We start from the raw sequence: 21,153 nt of genomic DNA, 5'->3' as shown, positions 1-21,153 counted from the left end.
AATGTCTTATATGGTACTAAGCACTCAGAAATAGATCTCTAAGAAGGGATTAAATACATAAATTACAGAAACACCCTGACAAAGGATAATTTAGAAACAGAAGGGAAAGCAAATGTAATCACCCTTAAGGTCACAGCTAATGGCAAAATAAGATCTGTCTGTCCCTGCTGTGTCCACAATAGACAGCCACCAGATGCCAGGGAGATGATAGGAGTTTGATTGGAAGTAGAAAAAAATATTTGATTGGAGGAGAATTATAAAGAAGCACACAAGCAATAACCCAAGGAAGGGAAAGAATATAATAACACTGATTCAATTTGAAACGTAAAATATTTCTGGCAGTTCAAGGGTATCAGTATTTTCTGTAATACCTCTTCCACACAAATTTTTGTCCATATAAAATGTACTGCCAGAACATAAAAAAAGGAAATGGTTTTCTTAGTGCTCTCTTGGCTTTTCTGCAGCCCACTCTGTCATACCACCAATTCTGGGCCTTTTTTAGGACTGCAGGTGATGTGGAAAGGGAAGGTATTGATACTAGCACTAGCAGAGAGAGGAGTCTTCAAAAGGCTGAATGTAAGAATGGAGTAGGAATGGAGTAGGAATCTAGAGCTACTACCAGGCACTTTTATCACCTTTTAAAAGATGTTTTAATTTACCACCCTATTCTTTCATGGTCCAGTAATAACTCGGAGGGGAGATTTACTCATCTGCATACAAAAATGCTCCAGTTCCACTTACACAAGTGATGCCAGCATGGGCACAGGGAAGTGAGAGACAGGAGCTAACTCTGGGCCTATATTTTCCCTTTCCTAAAAATCCAAATCCATATTTGCTGCTTGCAGGCAGCTCCCCAGTCCAGCTGCTGAGCTTGGCCTCTCCTTTACTTTCTGTACAGGAGATTGAGATATCTGCATCTGACTTGCAATTCCCCAGTTATGGCACCATAGAAACACAACTTCTAACTTCCAGCCCTTCATTACTATTCAGATCTGGTTTTAGCCAGGATAGCTACCCTTTTCAAGCCCATAAGCACCTTTAAAGACCATGTCAATCAAATCAGTTGACAAAAATATTGTTCTTTTGACAGTATTCCTGAAGTTTTTGTAAATCAACACACCAACTGATTCAACTTCTATCACAAAAATGGTTATTCTTTAACTTCATTCATATCACTGAACCTTTTTTAAAAGCTGTAGCAGGCAGTGCCTGAGTGCACAATTGCTGCACTAGAGGGAGTAGGAAGCTCATCTCATCTGCAATGGCCACTGGGCCTGATGTGAGCTGCCCGGGCAATGAATGTGCTGTTTAGGGGCGCTCGGAGTGAGCAGGTTCCTGGCTACTGAAGACAGAACTGTGAGTTGGGCACATCATTAACGACCAAAGCTCATGCTCTGTGTGGGAACAAGGCTCTTCTGAAAATCTCCACTTTGAACACTGCTAGTTGTTTCAGAATATTCCTTTCCTGGAAAATCATTCATGTTTTATAATTACTTGTTTCTGATCCAGGATCTGGGTGTATGCTGTATACATGCCTCACCCTATCATGATTTTCATTTTATGTCTTAGAGCAAAATTAGTCTGCAGTGTCAAGCACCTTCTGACTTTGCTTCTTTGTATAGCAAACAGTCCTCCACACTGGAGGCTTGTTGCAGATTTCTCTTCTAAAGATGAAAAAAAGCACTAAATGGGTAGTATAATCTGTTTCTGTCCTCAAATTACAGGCAAAATGACCCATGCTACATCGGTTAAAAAAGCTTTTTATAGCTGACAGGCATGGTTTAATCACTACTACAAAGCATCCATACACTTCCATCTAAAGTGCTCTAACAAGGGTTTTTCTTAAGAAAGAAAAATCCATCAAAATTCTTGAAGGAATCAGTGAGAGATAAATCCTTGTGTATGTCTTTTTTCCTTTACTGTGTCAAAGGGATGCCTGCATCTGGAAAATTGTAAATGTGAAAAAGCAGTAGAGCATAACAAAGAAAAGGGATAACTTAAAAAACTGCCTCTCATATATTGCTGCAGTAACTGCAGAAGCAGATCCTCTATGCCATCAATAAGAAGTAATGTACTTCCACTCAGAGAAGCTATATATTACTTACAACTCACAGAGCCAAAGTCAAAATTACTGTTATGGTAATATTCCCCTGTCTTTAACCACTGTAGCCTCTTCTGCATTTTCAGACATTTTCCAGGTCCTAACCATCTTCTTTTGTCTACTTCCCTTTCACATTACTTTCTGACCAGAAGGCAACAGCAGAATTCTCTTTCACTCTCCCACTCTTTCACTCAGCACTTTCACTGCTTTCCCATCCCTTTACCCCTCCCTCCATACCCATTTTTAGTAATGATTTTTTCTCTTTCTTGGTCTTTTGACTTTTTGACTGTAACAGCTCCATACCATCCTCATGACTTTGTTCTCTCTCATTCTCAATCCTGTACTGCTCTCCTGGTTCTTTCCTTTCTACCTTCAAGCAGATCACAGGCTCCATTACCCCAGAGCAATTGTATCATAAGTCCCTTTCCACAGCTCCCTATCTCCTCCTTTGGGATATGCAAATCATATAGCCTGTTTCCTCACTTCTAGTTCTCCATAATCCATAGCCTTCTAGAAACAAATGAAAAATGCCATTAGTCTAATTAGTTTGGGGTTTCAAAACTTTGAAACTTTAACTAGTAGGCATAATTTTCCAGGAAAATTTGAAAGGGAATTAGTCTGATGCAGAAGAACTAGAATACCTAAAACCCAAAACCTCTCATAAAAATATTGAAGTGCTTGGAACTAGTTTTGCTTTCTTTTATAGTGCTATGTGAATGGATGAAGGAATGATACTGACATTCCACCATTTGCCTCTGCTCTAAAGATGATCAAAAATAGTCAGAAACAACTAAACTGTGTTATAACATTGGAGGGAAAGGGTACCCTACATCTTTGTGGACATATAATCAATACCTTGATTTGCCTGTATTACCCAAATCCATTCAATTCAAGCTTTGATTTGAGAAGCCTCTTCCTCTCTTAAGACTGTAGTGCATATCTAAAACCCCTTTTTCTTTCATAAATATGGAATAGCTCTATTATCTGTAAAAACTGTCCATAGGAAAGAAAATGGAACAGCAGAGTTTTGAACTCCTTCAGCCACTTCCAAAGTTATTTATCTCTATGACATTGGATAAGTCACTTGAACTTTCCCTTCCAGTTTCCTCAACTGTAAAATGAAAGTTATACAACTTGCCCATTTTGCACATGGAGGACATGTACATTCCAAAAATTCTATGAAAAATTCTGCCTCATTTTCCTAAAGTTGTTTTACCACCTGCACGTACCACTGAAAGGTAGATGAAACCTCTGTAAGTAAAGTTCACACAAGTCCTTGAGGCCTTGCATTAAAAAGTAAGAATTAATTACTGATGTAGAATTTCTTTTACCCATCTGAAACAAGCAAGATGGATTTAGTTCTCAGTTGGCCCACACTAGGTCCTTTGTTTGTGATCCATCAGAACTGTGACTCTTGAGCTTCATAACTGAAAAAAACCTGCCACACACTATCACGTACAGACATGCAATGCAAAAGAAGGAAGAAAATATAAGAATAAAAGATCTGCTGACAATCTTGTGAAAGTTATAAATGCACATGTAAGAAACAATGAGTTTCTTTTGCTTTTAGCCTTAAATTATACTAGCAACCTCATCTGAGCACTAGTCTTAGATTTCCCTTCCTTAGAGCTGTAATCATAATCTTGACCATTAGTGTACACCAAGCCTGAGATCAGTTCCTCTGCCAGTCAGTATGGTGGGGAGAATTCCCCTCAAACTGTGTGATCCCCAGCGAGTCCCTTTCTCTGAAAATGGTGTGCTAATGCCTAACACAAAAACACTATATATCATACATCACAACAGTTAGAGCACTCCTGTAGAGCTGCTCAGGATCAGACAATCTGGCCACAGAGGGCTGCTGCATGTGGTCCCACAGAACTGGGTAGAGGTAACCCTTCAATCTCAGCCCAGTAGTACCTGTCTGAACATTTCAAAACTAAGACATCAAAATCTGAGAAAGAGTTTGGTTTAGACACCTTGAAGGAAAAATTAAGCTATTTTTTTCTTTTGATTCTATTTTCGAAATGTCATGTCAATTTCTCAAATTTTTTTCCAGCCAAGAATGCTGGAAGTCAAACTGAGATTCAGTTTCCAGGAGCAGGGAATCTAATAAAATATCACACGATTTGTGATTAAATAACCATGGCTGCCATCTCTGCTGCTGTACTGTCTTCAAAACAGAACAGCATTCATTTATATGAATTGCTGTGTTGGGATCTGTTGGCTTATTCATGAGAGTGTTCCTGATCCTATACAGGATATACATATCAGACATGCTTTCCCTTTGAAACCAAGCATATTTATATCTATTTGCCAGCTAAAGAAAGACAAAGTGCTATTGAATACTTTATTAGGCAGAAAACACTCTTGCCTAAAAAAACCTCTAAAACTTATGTATAATATATCCCTGAATACATTTAGAGAATAATTTTTGTTAGAAATGGCTACATTCTGAGGCACAGAACAGCTAACTGCTGCTGTTAGCCTGCTTTTCTTACTTGTGAGTATTTACAGAAGTATGTTTGCCTCCAGAGTATCATCATCATGCTTGCAACTCTCTTTCAATGACCCAGAGAACAAGAAGGAAAAGACTCTTAATTGTTAAGTATTTTTCCTCATCTTTTAATTAAAGATTTGCATGAGGCCTTCAGCTAACTGCAGGTACCTGGACAGCTGAGGGGCTGGTGAGCAGCTTGGCAGAAAAACTCCTGGGAGATCTGAGGCACAGCTAGATGAACATAGTCAGCAATACACTCTTGCAACAAAGAGAGGCAACAGCATCCTGGGCTGCCCTGGGCAGAGCATTTCATTGCCAGCAGGCTGAGGGAGGTGATCCTTTCCCTGTGCTTAGCATTGGTGAGACACACCTGGAGTGCTGTGTCCACTTCTGGGCTTCTCTCTACAAGACAGAAGTGGAAGTGGACATGCTGGAAAGAGTCCAGCACAGTGCCATGAAGATCATTAAGGGGCTGGAACATCTCTCGTATGGGGGAAGATGGAGCCAGACTCTTCTCAGTGGTACCCAGTGAAAAGGACAAGTACACAAATTGAAGTACAGAAGGATTAAACATAAGAAAAAGATGTTTTATTGTGAGGCTGACTGGGCACATGGAAGAGGCTGCCCAGGGAGATTGCAGAGTCTCCACCCTTGGAGATGTTTGAAATCTGACTGGACATATCTCTGAGCAACCTCCCCTAGTTGATCTTGTTTTGAGCAGGAAAATTGGACCAGATGATGTCCGGAGATGCCTTTGAACATTCTATAGTTCCAAGAGTCGTAAGAGTGGAGTACAGATTTCTAGTTCACTGAAGTGAGCCATGCTGATTTAGGAAGGCAGATGGTGACTCTTCTGTTCAAAGGTGTAAAGAATCTCATTTTAGAATTTGAATTAAGGGAGAGTAAAGAGGCCAAGCACTTGCAAAAATTCTCCATTTATAGGGTCTGTGGAGTGAAAAGGGAGTTACAGCTTGCAAGTCATCCTAGAAGTAAATCAGAACTCCCACAACAACAGAAAAGTGGACAATTAGAAGAAAAAGAGATTAAACCAAGAAGGGTCATAGGAGCTCTATGTTAGAGAGGACACAGAGTGCAGTTTCACATTACAGCAATAATTCTCTCACAGTTCTACATTTAAAAATAACACCACTGTCATAAGGTTTCTTAGAGGTAAAGTTTCACATTATGCTGCCAATGAAGGGGACAAGCCTGTTCTTCTCCTCCAACACCTTTTCCTTCTTTCTATTCTTTTCTAATTATTGCCATCATTAGTTATACCAACTCATTGATACAATAACTCCACGCTCAATTGGATACCAGTGCAATTTATCAGCCATGAAAAAGAAAATGTTATTTTACATAGTCTAGACTACATGTGAGTTATTGCTGTAATCAGGCAGCCTGGCTGCATTATCACCTCACACCCTAAGGCAGTATGTTCTACCCTGCACTGTGCAACAGAGTCACTGACAATATCTATCAAGGCCCAGAGAATCCCTAAAAGACCTAGGCAATGAAGGGCACAAAAGTACTTTGTGTGAATTGGTGAACTGGTGAATTTAACACCAATTGATGAATGGATGTGAATTGATATGAATTGATGGCAAAAACCTATCCATAATTCCAAAACTCAATGATATCCAAAACTCAGGACTGCATATAGTATTTGCCCTTCCAGAACCTGTAGTGTCAGGTAACACAAGAGCTTATACAACTGTACTTGAATTCTAACATTAATTATACAATTGTATATACAATATATAATTATTAATTATACTTTGTATCAATATACGAAACATATTTTAGAAGATCTCTTATGTGGGCATCGGTAAAGGCATCTTATTGGTATAGCTGATGACACAGTGAGGAAATACCAGGGTTTTTTCCTACTTGAAACGCTAGCTCCTTTATTCCTAGCAATATAACAGTAAAAGAAAAAAAATATCCAGTTTGTTTCTACAAAATAAAGATGAAAATCCTTCAGAGGTCTCACCTACTAAACAGATATTTTTCTATACTTAGCAGTTTTTAACAGTTATACTGCAGCCTGATCACTGAAGACAGAAGAGGAGTTACAGAGATATGAAGATATTCTCCTGAAATACTCAGAACATGACTGGTATCAATCTCTTCCAAAATTAAGTTCAAGAAAGAATTGCACTCAAGTACGGTTAAGAAAAGTGTATTTTCAAATAGTGAGGTAGGATCCTAAATAAAATAAATATGAACTACTTGGCTATATTTAAATACTGAATTTGAAGTTCTAGGTCAACTGGCTTTACTAACTGGTGGAAAGAGCAGGTGGAAAGGATAAAATTCCACTCTGTCAGCAGAAAATTTTCCTGTTGGTTTCCCAAAAAAAACCAATACCCAAGTAATCTCCAAAGCGAAGTTAGTACATGTCATATTAAGAACTGGAAAATTCTGTACTAAATGTAGCTTGGGAATATTATGTTCAATAAAACAGACAGTACTGTGTAAATGGCTGAAACAAATTCTTGCTCTAGGAGACTAATCTGCTTGACTGATGGATGTTGGGATGCTAATACTAATCAGAGAGGAAGCTACCTGGCAGAAATGAGCTACACTGCTACAGAGTAAGCATTTGGAAACTCTAGGACCAACATCAAAAGACAGGCTGAGCTTTTTGCTGCTGAGAACTAAAAAAAAAAAAAAGCATTATTTTGTCAGTATGTAAGACTAAAAATAAATTATTTTTAGCCAAAATAGAAATTGACAAGTACATTATAGTTTATTTGATTTAAGAGAGACAATGTAGTAAAATATTTTCCTGTTTAACCTGGAGATTAATAATAATAATAATAATAATAATAATAATAATAATAATAATAATAATAACCTTCTTAGTAGCTGGTACAGTGCCATGTTTTGGATTTACTTTGAGACTATGACAAACATTCAGAAAGGTCCTCCTAGTACCAATGTATTGCCTTCTCTAAGGGGTTTTAAGAGTCAGCTTGCCTAAACAGCTACTGAACTGGGATAGAAGATTTCTGGACACACGTAGTTTTGACTAAGTTTCTTAATCTTTTAAAGACAGATAATAAATTTCAGTAATTTCTAAACATTTCAAAACATACAAGTGAAAATTGATACATCAGAACTATACCATAAAGGTAAATATGCACATCAGTAACTTCTTGAAACTCCTGTTTATAGATGAATAAGTTACATGTTTTAAAATATCATTTCAAGTGATGCCTCTGTTTCAAATTTGATAAACAGCTACAGCCACAGGAAAAATAGACAAAAATTTTAAATATTGCAATTAAATATGAGACAAGTTTAATATGAAGTGGTAAAATACCAATGTTTCTAATAAAACTGGCTAAAAGGAACAAGAGTTTTACCATGCAAACTTTGAGTGTAGTCAGAAATACCACCTTTTTCCCATAATTGGTCTGTTTTGTGATGTCATTCCTTGAAGTGTTGCAAACCAATAAAAGAAACCAAAGAGGAAGATTGTTTCCCCTTTCCAAGTTTCATTGGTCCCTTCCTCCCATTCACACTGATTGCTGTGCTATCTCTGGCACTCCTCAGACCCATCTGTGAGTGAGTTTTCTGCCAGACCATATTAAATCCTGCCCAGATTTTTGCCACAGGAGTGAAATGCCTTGGCTGATAGAGGAGTCTGATGCGTGCAGTGCCAGAGAGGAGTGAGGATCAGGTGTGGAGAGAGGGTGTGGGGGGCAGGAAGAGTGGAATAGGATGAAGCAGCGATGCACCTGCAGCTATAAATCCCATCTCAGATACAGCAACACTAGAACCTGAGATCCTAACATTTTCAAAAAACATTTTCAAAAGGGACAAGAAGGATTTCAGTTAATTGGGGGAGAGAGAAAAAATTTGTTTAGTTCATTAACATAGTTCTCTTAGAAGCAAGGACCTTAAAACAGAAACACTTTACTTCTAGTCTCAGTTCCAGTTTTAGATTAAATGTTGACTAAAATTGTGATTGGAACCCAAGTCTCTTTTTTTCCCAGGCGAGTTCTTTAATACCTTGAATAGTCAGTCATGCTTGGGTATTCACCTTCTGGCTTAAGAATAATTATTTACTTACTCAAAGTACAAACTCTGTAAACAAGAAGGACCTGGAAGCATTACACATCCAGAGCAGCTGACAGCTTGCTCCCTGGCACATTTGGAGCTGTAGATTTAAATTCAGATTTCAGCCACTCTTTGACTGGAGAGCTGAAACACTTTTGAACTCTCAGGTCCCAGTTGAATGGCTTGTCTTTCTATTGATATGAAGCCCAAGTTTGTGTCCATATGCTGCTTCAGCAGGAGCCAAGGAGACTATAGCAGATCCTTAATCAGGAAACCATAATACCACAGCATCCATCAGCTTGTTGTGATGCGGCCAGCAGCTCTGTTACCCTCCTCTCTGTAAAACCAGAGTAATAGTGGATAATCAGGAGAAACACACTGATGGTGATATACCTGGATACTCAAGCAATGGCTATTACACCAGCATTTTAAACAAGCTGTGCAGAAGGACAGAGGGAAGATAAGTACATACAGGACTAAAGACTGTCATGGAAATGCAAATACAAAAAAGAAAGGGTTTTTTTACCAGAAAGCTTATTTTTTCTATGTGTTTTTCTGCTTGAACTTTGATTAACTATAGTAGTCTATTGATGACCACAGTCTGACTATACTGGAAGTTTAGGAAGCATCTGAGATGAAGCTGAGGTAAGAAAGAATTCTAGAGCAAGAGTAAGTGATCTACTACAAAGTATATCCAACTATTTTTAGCCCTGTCTAAACCAAAAACATATGAAACCCTAATAATACACAGAGGATGCATATTAAAATTTTTTTGCATTTAATATGACTACATGAAATGACCTGCAAATATACTATGTTATTTGTGTCCCTTGGTAATTTTGTAGTCACACAGGTGGCAACTCAAACAACTCTTTGGTACAGACTTCAAAGAAGGTAAAGGCTTGAGCCACATCTGGGCCAAGAACTCTTCTGGCAAAAAAACCCACAAAGGTGCAGAGTGACCTAGTGAGAATGATGCACACCAATCATGGGGTTAACACATGAAAAACAGGTGTTCTTTCCAAGACTCATTTATCAAAGAACAAAGGCAGTTGTGGGTACAAGGAGTCTCATGTGTCCCATTGTATGCAATTTGACTACAAGCCAACCACTTTATACCATAAATATGACATAAATGACCTAAATCAGCATTTACAAGGATGGAGAGGGCATGGCCACTTGCTTTTTGCCTGAATTTTATTTTTTTATATAGTTGCATATGTCTGAAGGTGGACAGACCCTCTGAAAGCCGCTGTCACATTGCTCAGAGCTGAAATCCAATATTCGAAAATGCACATTGGTGAATTTGCCTTCAGCCAAGCTGGCAGGAGGCTGCAGCTGCCCTTTGCCATACAGAATCCTTTTCTTCCTTAGAGGATCTATTCTAATAGTTTTAATGCTTCTACTAAGTCAAAGGAAACTAAAGAGCAAGGTTTCCTGCAGGAGAGTCATTTTTTCATTTTTGGCCACAACATGTGATGATTATTTGTGGTTAGTTCATTCCAAAATATCATAATTTAATTTGGGTTCAAAATACCTTCTCTTTCCTCTTTCTCCCTTATTTCATACAGTTTGGAGTCATCTTGCTCATTAATCAAGATCAAGATACCTTAAGGTTCTATGTCATCTCTTACAAAAAAACAAGGAGAAATACAGATAAAGGAAAATAATGTATGGAAAGAACTGATTCAGCTCATCAGAATTCTGAATTTAGTTTACATGAGATCCAAAAGCATTTTCCTGCTTTTCATATCCAAGTCCTTAATGAGGCAGTTTTGTCAAAGTGAAATCTCAAAAATAGAATGTTCCAGTAAGATGTCTTTTAAATCTGTCTACTCTTTGTGTATGCTAAACTCATCAAATGCTTTTCTAAAATAGCTACTGTTTTGCAGCAAACGAAGCACAGACAATTGAATGTGTCAACACCACTCGTGGAGTCACGCTAAGATTCATTTATTTTTGTCAGGCACCCATACTAGTAGTGAATCAATGGCACTGCATTTGTAGTCAGATGTCACACATATTGCAAGCCTATCTCAAAGGCTTTGGTTCTCCTCTCTAATGGGCTGTACACTGCAGTAAGGGCTGCAGTGACCCAGGAGAATTGGCACCTGGGAGCATCAAGATTGCCTTTGGCTGGCCCCATTTCCAAATTATTCTAGAAGAAAGGAAACTCTGTTTTAGTGTAGTGCTATTCAAGAAAAGCCTACTTTGTCAGATTAACACAGAATAACTACAGCAAAATATCTGGTGCATAATTTTCAAGGTGGAACCAAGAAAGTAGTAGGACCAGCTCAATGGATAAAGACAAAAAGATAAAGATGATGAATCAAAATATAATCCTTATTACAAGATCTGCAAGACCTTCACTGCTCCTTAGAGAAGGATTCAAACTTTGTTACCATGCTGAGGATATACTTCAATCTGTAACTTCCCTGCCTAGGAATTCTGTCTGGGAAAGTCTGGTAAAAATTTGTGTGTCTGCATAATGCAAAAAAACCACAGTGGTCCAACATGTCCTGGACAAAGATCTACAGAACACTCTTTTCCAGAGACTCATAGAAACAGAAACATTTATTCAACTGAGCAGCAAAACAGTAACATCTGAAACCTCAGATAAAGAAAGACAAGCTGGATAGACCTACTTTGTGCATTAAATAATGAGAATACAGGGGTTTGCTATAACCTTTATCACAGGAAGGATGACTGGAAAGGAAGAGCTTTTTTGGTCTGACCTGGTATGAGAGTAAGAGAAAAAAGGCTGCAACGGGTTTGAATTGGAGGCAGCTCAAATGTCTGTCACTACCACAGCCATCAAAGTCATACCACATAAGCTCAGTAAATATCACTCTTCCAGATGTTGCTGTTTCTAAGAATATATGTGAGGTTGTATCCTAGAGCATATGGTGCCATTTCAAAAGTTGCACCACAGTAGGCAGATGAGTGGGAGGAGGCAGGAAGGGAGAGAGTATGCATGGATGTCTCTCAAGGCCACCTTTCCTTTGGAGTTTTCCACATGCCTGTCATTGCTGCAAATGCCCACATTGCAAACAGGAATCAGCTAAATTGTGATGTAGTTTGTTACCAAGTGGAAGAGTTAACAGCTTCTCTTATCATGTAGTCTCACAGACATAGGTTATTTGCTTATTAGACAAATTTGACCTTGCAAGTATTGGTGCAATGCAAGGAGTAATTAAGTTTTACTGTAAGCAAAACACATTTTGCTTCCCACTAAAAGTTAGAGCAATCACTGAAATTGGGTTCCTACTCATGACTGGAGGCAGAAATCCAGAAAGGATTCTCAGGAGGCCTCTGGCAATGTTCAGGTGGCAAGGATGGACTATGGTATAGGCCATGAAGACATTTGGATGGTTTTCTAACCCTACATAGCTAAAATGTGGTGCATGTTCTGTATTTTTCCTAGATGCTTGCCCAAGGAAATGGATTGTTTGGAGAAATCACTTCTTGCACCATCTTTTAGAGTGATGAATATTGTGCTATATCAGTGACAGTGGTTACACATAAAATGTTTTTACTTTTCTTTTTCAAAATTTGTAGATCAACACAGAGTATGTAAACATATCAGAAAGTAATAACCTGTAATAGACTGACTTTAAAACAATGGCTGAATTGGAAAATCTTTTTATTTTAAAGTCTCAGCCTTAGTTTCCTGACTCTTTATAGACTCACATGAATAAGCTGGAGACACAACTTTGTTTCCTATTACTTAAACATTGAGCCAGCTAGTCTCTTGACCTTATTTGGACTTGAACCAGTGGCACAAATTAAAATGTTTTAAATTTGATTAATGATTTATTAAACCAGCCATTTAATGTCTTCAGCAGCATCTGCACCAATGGCACACAGTTGAAGAGCCATGTCCCACTGCTGATCCAAACATCCAACCAGTTGTAAACACAACAGAATAGAGTTAAGAAGTTATAGTTAAGGAGTTACTAAAAAAAAATCAGATCCACATGACAACAAAACTATAGAAATTATACTGAATCCTTATTCTAAATACGAAGTGTCTGATCACTTTCACTGAGAGTTTAAATCATCCTTTCCCACAGTGTAATGAAGAAAACAAACTGCAATCTTCCCGTAATCATACTGAAGGCTCCTTTTTTTAATAATTAAGATTTCTACAGGTCACTATGGAGGTTAGTATGGGAGCCTCCTGTCTGCTCAAAGTGTTTTCCCCAAATGAGTAAAAGATGGATTTCAGTGGTGCTCATGATAAACTGAGAAAGCCACTCTGTTTCCCAGTAGACCACACGGAACAAGCATGGCTGGCAGAGCCAGCTTGATGAAAAGGCAGTGCTTCAGTTAACAGGGAGATACTGATAATTACCAGCTGGCAGACAAAATAAGGTAAAAAATTTGCTGAGAGGTTACTGAATTGAGTTATACTTCAACTCTGACATGACCAGGGCAAAATGTGACTATCAGTTTTATATTGACTTTGATGAGCAAAACTTGTTTTTCTCTCGATAGTCAATGTGAACTCCAGGGTGGATGGCTAGCACAACTACCTAGAATATGTCCCTGCAGTAAAAGGCTTCTGCATCACACACACTTGTTTTCTTGCTGTGTCACAAATTTGACTGCAGGACATCATCCCATTCACAACCTTCTCTTGAACTATTATGGATCTACCATCCAGTTTACAAGGCTTTTCACATCACAGTAACAAAACCCCTATTGTCAATTTCAGCTTCTCATCAATTTCAGTGTTTTAAAAATTTGTAAACTTATTTTGTTGCTTTAATACAATCATCATGTCTGTACAAAAAAATTCTCATACAAATCCCTCTAGTAGGTACTTATAAGTCCAGAAATAATACACCTAATGCTGCCAGTGAAATCTGAATTTTGCTTCTTCTTCTTACCATCCACAAGAGCAACAAATCAACAGGCTACACAGGGAGACTGAGATGCTCTGAATAAACAATACTGTTTTTAGGGTGTGAGAATCCTCTGCAGGAACTACAAAATGTCAAGCTATTTGCTCTCACTTTAGATAATTTCAGATACGTTCGCAAAAAAAAAAAATCTTTTTGCCTTGTCTACAGCAGAATATTCAACAAATAGTGTCTGAACCCATGAGGGAACAGCAGTATGAGCACCAGAGATGCAGTATATCTTCAGTAACCATGCTGTTTTGGGTTCAGGCTTACACCCACCCACATATGTTGTATTATACCATTGCATAACCAGAGATCCCTGGAGCCTGGATTCTCAGTCTCTATGGCTGCACACACTGCAACTGCTGTGCCAATACAGAAATACTGATATCGTGTGCTGCTGCACACCCCACCAAAGTGCTACTAGTGCGACTTCCCCATAGACAGAGGATATTTCTTCAGCCCTTTCTTTTTTTTTTTTTTGGTGCTAGTTGTTCATCGAAGAAAGTGATATGCTAAGGAGAAAGCTGAAGTGGTTCATTTATGTACATACAAATTACAAATGCTTTCAACAATTGCTTGTTAGTAGGCAGTCAGAAGGAGACTAATACAAAGTCTGCTATCAGTAAGATAGCATTGAAAATGCAAGAGGAATACCCGAAAATATAAAGATCTGCAGAAGTCGGAGGACTTGAATTTTGACAATGGGTTATCATTTGTAGTTGATTATGGTGCTAATCAATGTGGAAGACGTTTGCCCGCATATTTATTCAAAACGAGTTTAAATGTTTGCTTCCAATGTATCATAATGTAATCCAATGTAACATAAGTTAGACAAAAAAAGATGACAGTAAGTTACTTTGTCAAAACAACTGTTGCTTTGTTGTGTAACAACAACTTTAGTCTCAGAGTAATGGGGAAGAATTCCCAGGTGAGAGAAGAGGCCTGGAAAGGTAAAAAAACCATCCTGCTGAGCCCTGCTGAGGAAATTGGTGGGAGGAAAAAATGTATGTCTTTATTTCCAGCCTGGAGAACAGGAGGCTCAGGAGTGACCTCCTCGCTGTCCACAACCACCTGAAAGGAGGCGCAGCCAGGTGCGGGTCGGCCTCTTCTCCGGGCAGCCAGGGACAGGACAAGAGTCTGTCAGTCTGTCAGTCTTAAGCTGCACCAGGGGAGGCTCCGGCTGGATGTCAGGAAGAAATTTTTCACAGAGACGGAGATTAGACGTGGCAACGGGCTGCGCAGGGAGGAGGTGCAGCCACGTCCCCGGAGGTGTTTGACAGAGGACTGGATGTGGTGTCAGGGCCATGCTCTACTCGACAAGGCTGCTCATAGCTGACGATCACAGAGGTCTTTTCCAGCCAAACTGAATCTATGGCTCTGTGGTTTCACGCTAACCAAGAGCAGGGATGATGACCACCCGTGCTATCAGTCTATTCCCGTTTTCCGAAGTCTCGGGAATGAACCTGCCAGCGCCCGGAATCAGGGCTGCCCAGGGTCGGGCTGGGTTGTCGGCGCTGGATTGGTGCTGCCTGCGCCGCGCGCACCGCGCTAGTCTCGCACCCCCCCGGCGCCGTCGTAGCCCTGGCCCCGCCCCCGATCTGGCCCCGCCCTGGGCCCCGCCCCGCTACCCCTGCCCCGCCCACTCTGCGCCCGCGCCGCTCCCGCGCCGCCTCCCCCCCCCCCCCCCCCGGCAGTGCGGTGCTGCGCCGCGAACATGGCGTCGGAGGGGATGATCCTGACGAACCACGACCACCAGATCCGCGTCGGCGTCCTCACAGGTACCGGGCCGCGCCGGGCACGGCGCTGGGGACGCGCGGGGGGCGGCCGCGGGTCGGTGCGCGCCTCAGGCCGCCCCGCGGGGTGCCCCGCCGGCCGTCCGTCTCTCCCGTGGCGGCGCCGCCGCCGCTGCGCAGGGAGCGCCCCTCCGCCGTGCGTGCGGTACCCGAAGCCCGGAGCCGGGGTCGGGGCGTGGGGGCGGCGCTCCGGCCGCCGGCGGACAGCGTGAGCAGGGCCGGCCGGCGCTGGGCAGCGCTGCCGCAGGCGGGCGGGCGCCGCAGCCACGGGGACTGACCCGGGGATAACCCGCGCGAAGGGGACGGAGTGCGCGGGTGGGTGAATGCCGGAGGGGATGGGGGGCCGGGACGCGGCCGGGCTTCCTCCGAGCGCGGCGGTGCCGACAGTGCGAAGGCGCTGGAGAAGGGAGCCCGCGGCCGGCGCAGGCTGCGGGCCGGCAGGTGCCGGGCCTGCCTTCCCCGGGCGGGAGGCGGCCTCAGCTCCCGGCCGCGGGAATGCCCGAGCTGGGCACGCTCCGCACGGCAGCTCCTCTGGGATGGCTCCTTCCCCTCCCCCTCCCTGGCCTTTACTTTGGGGATCGGGAGGGGGTGGGTGGGGATGCTTGTGCCTGTGTGCTCTCTGTTGGGAGGGGGAGGAGGGCATTTATGATGCTGCCGCTCATAGCGCACGGATGATCCTTTAATAAACCCGTGGCACATGACCTGCGGTGGCTGCACAGAAGGGCTCCCGGAGTCGGTGCGGGTGTGACGGGCCGGGGGCTCCTCTGCCGGGGGCTCGGCGTATCCCGGAGCCCCGCGGAGCTCGGCGCAGCGGGCGGCGCGCCCAGGAGCGGAGCCCCGGGGGGTTCCGGTGTACACGGGCGTCAGCGCCGCTTCCGTGCGAGGAAGGGGCGAGAGATACCGGCGAAATTTTTAGGCGTCAAGCTCCGTAGGTTTCACCGGGAGCCTGGGAAGACATGATTGTTAATGGAAAGCAGCGTTGTGAGCTCGCTCAGGAGTAGGAGGATGCTTGGAGTGAGAGAGGGGACATTGACGGCAGAGGAGGCCTGGAGTTAACCCTGAAGTTATTTATTCCCGCTAGCGGTGTTTAACCCGAGCGGCGCGTTCCGAGCCCGCGGCAGCCCCCGGCGCTGTTCCTCTGCCCGGTGCTGATCCCGCTGCCGGGAGCGAGGGATGGCGCGAAGGCTGGAGCCCTTCCCCTCCTTCCCTTCCTGGGCAGCGCTCGGCCGCAAGGTGATGGTGACGATAAACCGCTAGAAAAGCACGGTAGATGCAAGTGGAAATCCTTAGCGTGCTTGTAAATTCCAGGCAGTCAGATCCTTTATATGGGTAGAGCGTGTTGGACCAGATGCAAAAGTCACATGGGGGGGTTTGTTCCCTTTGTCCCTGAAGGATAGGACATGTGTGCCGCTACCTATTATTGTAAAAGTTAAAGTGGGGAGGGAGTGCAAGCAGAATGCATATTTTTCTTTGTATTTTGTCGGCAACTTCATGGTGTGTAACATGGGTTATTATTTTCTTTTGATCGAATGCACTACCAGGCACATATGGTGTTATAATAATTAAAATAACTATTTAGTCTCTCAATAGGTTCAGATAGTCTTTCAGAATACACTTATTTTGGACTGTAAATCCTGTTTGATCATTGTTGAACTCTTTTAACTTTGTATCATAATTTGTAATTTCATTGAGAAGAGCTTCTGGCCTAATTTTAGTATTTTTTTTAGAGGAAATCCAAGAGGCATAGCCAAACAGAACAGTTTTAGTTTTTTTCACCTTAATGTGGTTGTTTTGAATTTCAGGCTAACAATTTTTGCAAATAATTATTTTTATTTTGAAAGGGGACACCTTGGTTTCTTAACAATTTTCCTAGCCCCCTTTTTGTGTGTGTTTGTAAACCTGAAATAAAATATTATTTTCTGCTCCAGCATCTCCTTTAACCTGGAAAGAGAAGTACTTTGAGGGGATTTGGACCCCCTAGCTGTTTCTGCTGTTTCTGCTATTTCTGCTGTTTCAGCTATGAAAAGACAAATTAAAAATGTACTCTTCTGAATTTTTCTCATAGAAATGAACTAATAATACATGCTGTTGTATGGAGGAATAAGTGTAGAAATGAAAAGGTTAGGTATGTGGAGTATTTTTCTTAACATTTAGAATAGCTTAGTGATCAGAAATTAGATCATTAACATAACATGACTCCTTTAGCTTTTCTAATTAACATCATAGGCATATGTTTGTTTTCTTAGCAGTATATACTTGTGGTCTTATCAGCACAGGCATACAGATTTATGCTCTTGTTAGACTTGGTATGCTCAGTTTAGAAAATAATCAGTACTGCACCTTATGGTCATACTCAGATGGAATTTAAATTTATTTAGGAAGGAGTAACTGTTGAATTAATTTGGTGTAAAGTTGTGTGTTTATTTTTAAAGGAGGACATATAAAAATTATTTGGGCACATTGATATTCTTATCTGTTGTAGAGACTGATGCACATGGCTCCAGAGAATACTGAGAGTGAGTAATGTTTGTCATAAGGCTTAGTTTCATGACATTGTTTTGTTTTAAGTTATTGTATTTAGTTTTGCTTGGTAGACCTCTGTGATTGTGTACGTATCTCTAGTTTCATCTAGAAACAAATGTTTATTTTTTCACTTGTGGCAGATTTGGACAGGTATAGTAGATTAGAGAAATAGAAATCTTGGTTATTGTTTACTAAAGTAACTGTGTTCAAATGCAAATTTATGCAGAATGTAGCACCTTGGGCTTTTTTTTACAGAAATTACTTGTTAGTTTCTCTTATTGCCAAACTGTGGAGGTCTTTTAGTTAAGAGTCAATGATAAGAACAAAATCCATAATTAGGACGTTTCCTCAACATGAAAGAACTGTCTTCCTGAAATCAGGAAAAATACTTTGGTGTATACAGCATCTATGGAGTTGAAGATGACACTCATGATTATTTTTGAGTCTCTGTATAGAAAGTTGTAGAGTTAGACTTCTTTACTGAAACAGGAGGAAAAATACAACTGACTGATTACAAAACTGTGAAACTTGCAAAATACAGGGTTATGTCTTATGCACATAGGAAGCCTCACTGGTTTGTGGATAGAAATATGAATTCTAATCTTTGTGTGTTATCATTTCAATAACTTTTCTAATTAGTGAAGAGTGGAACTGTGAAAGTGTCATATTCAGCACCAGGGTTTAATGAAGTGTTCAGATTAAAGATACTGCTCACTTAGGTTCCAAACCAAGGTTTTCCCTCTGCTACCTTTGATATGTAGTGCAAGCACATGAGCTACTAATAGAGCTTCAGTATTTTGTTGTTGTGAGTTTACTTTTATGGTAAAATGCATTTTAAAAGGGCTGTGATGCTAAATGTCAGATTGGGAGATTTTTGTGATGGAATAACAGAGTTGGATGAACCAAAGCTTTGTCATTTAAGTGTTCTGGATATCTTCTTTTAAAAATAAAACAGTCATGGAGAAAGAAGTGTGGGGTAGATAAATGAAGAAGAGGAGAGATCTCCACATTTACAGTAAAGGCTGGATTCTATGCATGCTTTGTGTGTACTGTTGTGCATCAGTGCTTCCTTAGTAAAGTACAGGTACAGAATTACTCTGGTTGCCCCTTGCAAGCCTTTCATGTTTGGGATATCTCTAACAGAACAGTTGTTAATCAGTTACCAGTGGTGTCAGGCTGCTGGACCTGGTGTACTAAGTACAGAATTTTGTAATGTTGAAGTTGGCTAGAAAAGAGGAGAAATTGTGTGCTCTGGCCAGAGTTGAATCAATATTAGGTCATCCTTCACTGGTGGTGGCATTGGTAACAGTTATATAATCTGTGACCTTTCTTGTTCTGTCAGTGACTAAAGCAGACCCTTGACTGGAACCATCCAGAGAGTTCTGAATGATGTTGCCATCTCCACTAGCTCAATGGAAAAAAACATACTCTGGTTCTCTCTGGTAGTTCCTATTTTGCTCTCTTTTCCTCTCCGTCCCCATTATCTTCTTATTTGCTTCTCTTTTTGTTTTCTCTCCAGTAAGCATTTAATGTAGCTGGCCAAAACTCAAGGTCTTGTTACATGTTTGGTTTTTTCAGAATATTAGTGATAAAAATTTGTCAGATTTTGGGTTGGCTAATAATTCTTCATTCAGGTTGTCTGCTTTTGAGGCAGGTCTGTGAGAAAGTCCTCACCAGACATAAACACCATTTTCTGTCTTTGCTCCTCATTTTGTATTGTTTCTTCCTTGTTTAGGAAAAAACTTTCAGGCTAACTTTTTTTCAGGCCAGTTTTATTGTGTTCAGTATTGCTTTCAATGTGGTACAGCCTTTCCCTTTCATAAAGCGAGTAAGGAGTTTAGGCAAATTTCTCTTCAGATACATTGTTCTTCCTTTCTTCCTCTGTGTAAAGATTAAAACATTTTCAATGGTAGCTGTGGCCATAACCTACACAGTAAAGCAGACAAATGTTTCTGAATGTGTGACTCAGACCTTGATGTCCAGGTAACCCTGTAGTGTGGAAGATTACAGCCTTGCCTTTGTGTCTGAGACTCCTTAGTTGGTTGAAATGACTCTGAGCATGGACATTGTGTCTGAATGTATCATTTTGAAGTAAGCTTTCTTCTGAGATGGTTGGGCCCTTATCTACATGACAGCTGCAACCAAAGAAGTTGCCTGGGCAGATCTGAAGTTCAGTGATATGAATGTTTTGTAAAAATTATCTTTGAGAAATGTGACAAAATACTCAGGGTGTCACTATATGTTGGTCAGACTGTTTTAGAAATGTATAGGCTGTCTGTTTCCCAACTGAAAAGTCATTTGCCTCTTTCTTATTTTATGAGGTACCTTCTCATGACTTTCCTCTAACTGTTCATTAATAACATGCAAGTTGCAAGGTCTCTTAGTGATGGTGGCTCTGTTCATGCTTTGGAATTAGTGGGAAACTTTCTTACAGAGGTGCTTGTGGGAGGAGGAGGACGGACACCAGGTTTCCCAGGAGTTATCGTCAAATTGCCCTAATTGTCTAAATTGAAGTTGCTTAGTTTTTTCTTTGTGATCTGACTTCTGTCCAGAATTACACCTTATTGGGCACTTATCTTCGAAACATAGATTAAAGGCAGTACCTTCTCCTGGGAGCCTTAGTTAGAGAAACGCTGTGCTTCCACTGAAACACTCTGGATTCAGAGTAACATTGATTTTAGTCTTTCTCACCTGTAAAACTGTCCTAATGTCGAGTTTATCCATAGAAACTAGGAGATCTCCTCCCTGTTTGCCATTTGTAGCTGTACATTTTTCTTTTTGACTTTATATGGCTAGGATGATGAGCTTAATCTCATGAACATGATGAGTAAAATCGCCTCATTTCCTTTTTGTAGTCTAACTGTGCTTTACCTTTTAAACTGAGAGGAAGAAAGTCCTTGCTTCCCCCCACTTTTTAGTGTATGGCATGGAACAAAAATAGGTGGCTGAAATCTCTCTGATACAGTGGACTCTTGTACTTGAAATGTAACTTGCTTGCTATAGTACTGTTTCTTTTGAATGGGAGGTAGAAACACTGAAACTAAAAGCACCTAAAGAAAGAGATGAAGTCATACATGTGTAGTTGGGAAATAATACCTACTTGCTTAAGAAATGGGCATTAATTTGGAGAATTATGTGTTTTTATAGATCAGGGGTAAGAAGTCTTGTGTACTCGGTGTTTCTTGATTTGGAGTTTACTTATCCAAATACAGTTGAAAGACTTCCATCTTCACCCACGCTCCATGTCTGTGGTTCATATTT

At 40.9% G+C, this 21,153-nt stretch overlaps 1 protein-coding gene across 25 annotated transcripts in view; it reads left to right on the top strand.

The window, feature by feature from the left end:
* Nucleotides 1-15,235: 15,235 nt before the first annotated feature.
* GPHN (gephyrin) overlaps nucleotides 15,236-21,153 on the top strand; it is a 270,825-nt gene continuing 264,907 nt past the window's right edge. For all 25 annotated transcript variants that reach the window (XM_054634366.2, XM_077180341.1, XM_077180337.1 and 22 more), the window contains exon 1: nucleotides 15,236-15,354. In XM_054634366.2, coding sequence (XP_054490341.1) covers nucleotides 15,291-15,354 — 64 coding nt within the window. In that variant the 5' untranslated portion in view covers nucleotides 15,236-15,290. The remainder of the gene's footprint in view (nucleotides 15,355-21,153) is intronic.

Source organism: Agelaius phoeniceus, chromosome 6 (assembly GCF_051311805.1).
Source record: "Agelaius phoeniceus isolate bAgePho1 chromosome 6, bAgePho1.hap1, whole genome shotgun sequence".
NCBI classification, from domain to species: domain Eukaryota; kingdom Metazoa; phylum Chordata; class Aves; order Passeriformes; family Icteridae; genus Agelaius; species Agelaius phoeniceus.
This window is presented reverse-complemented; position numbering and strand designations above follow the sequence as displayed.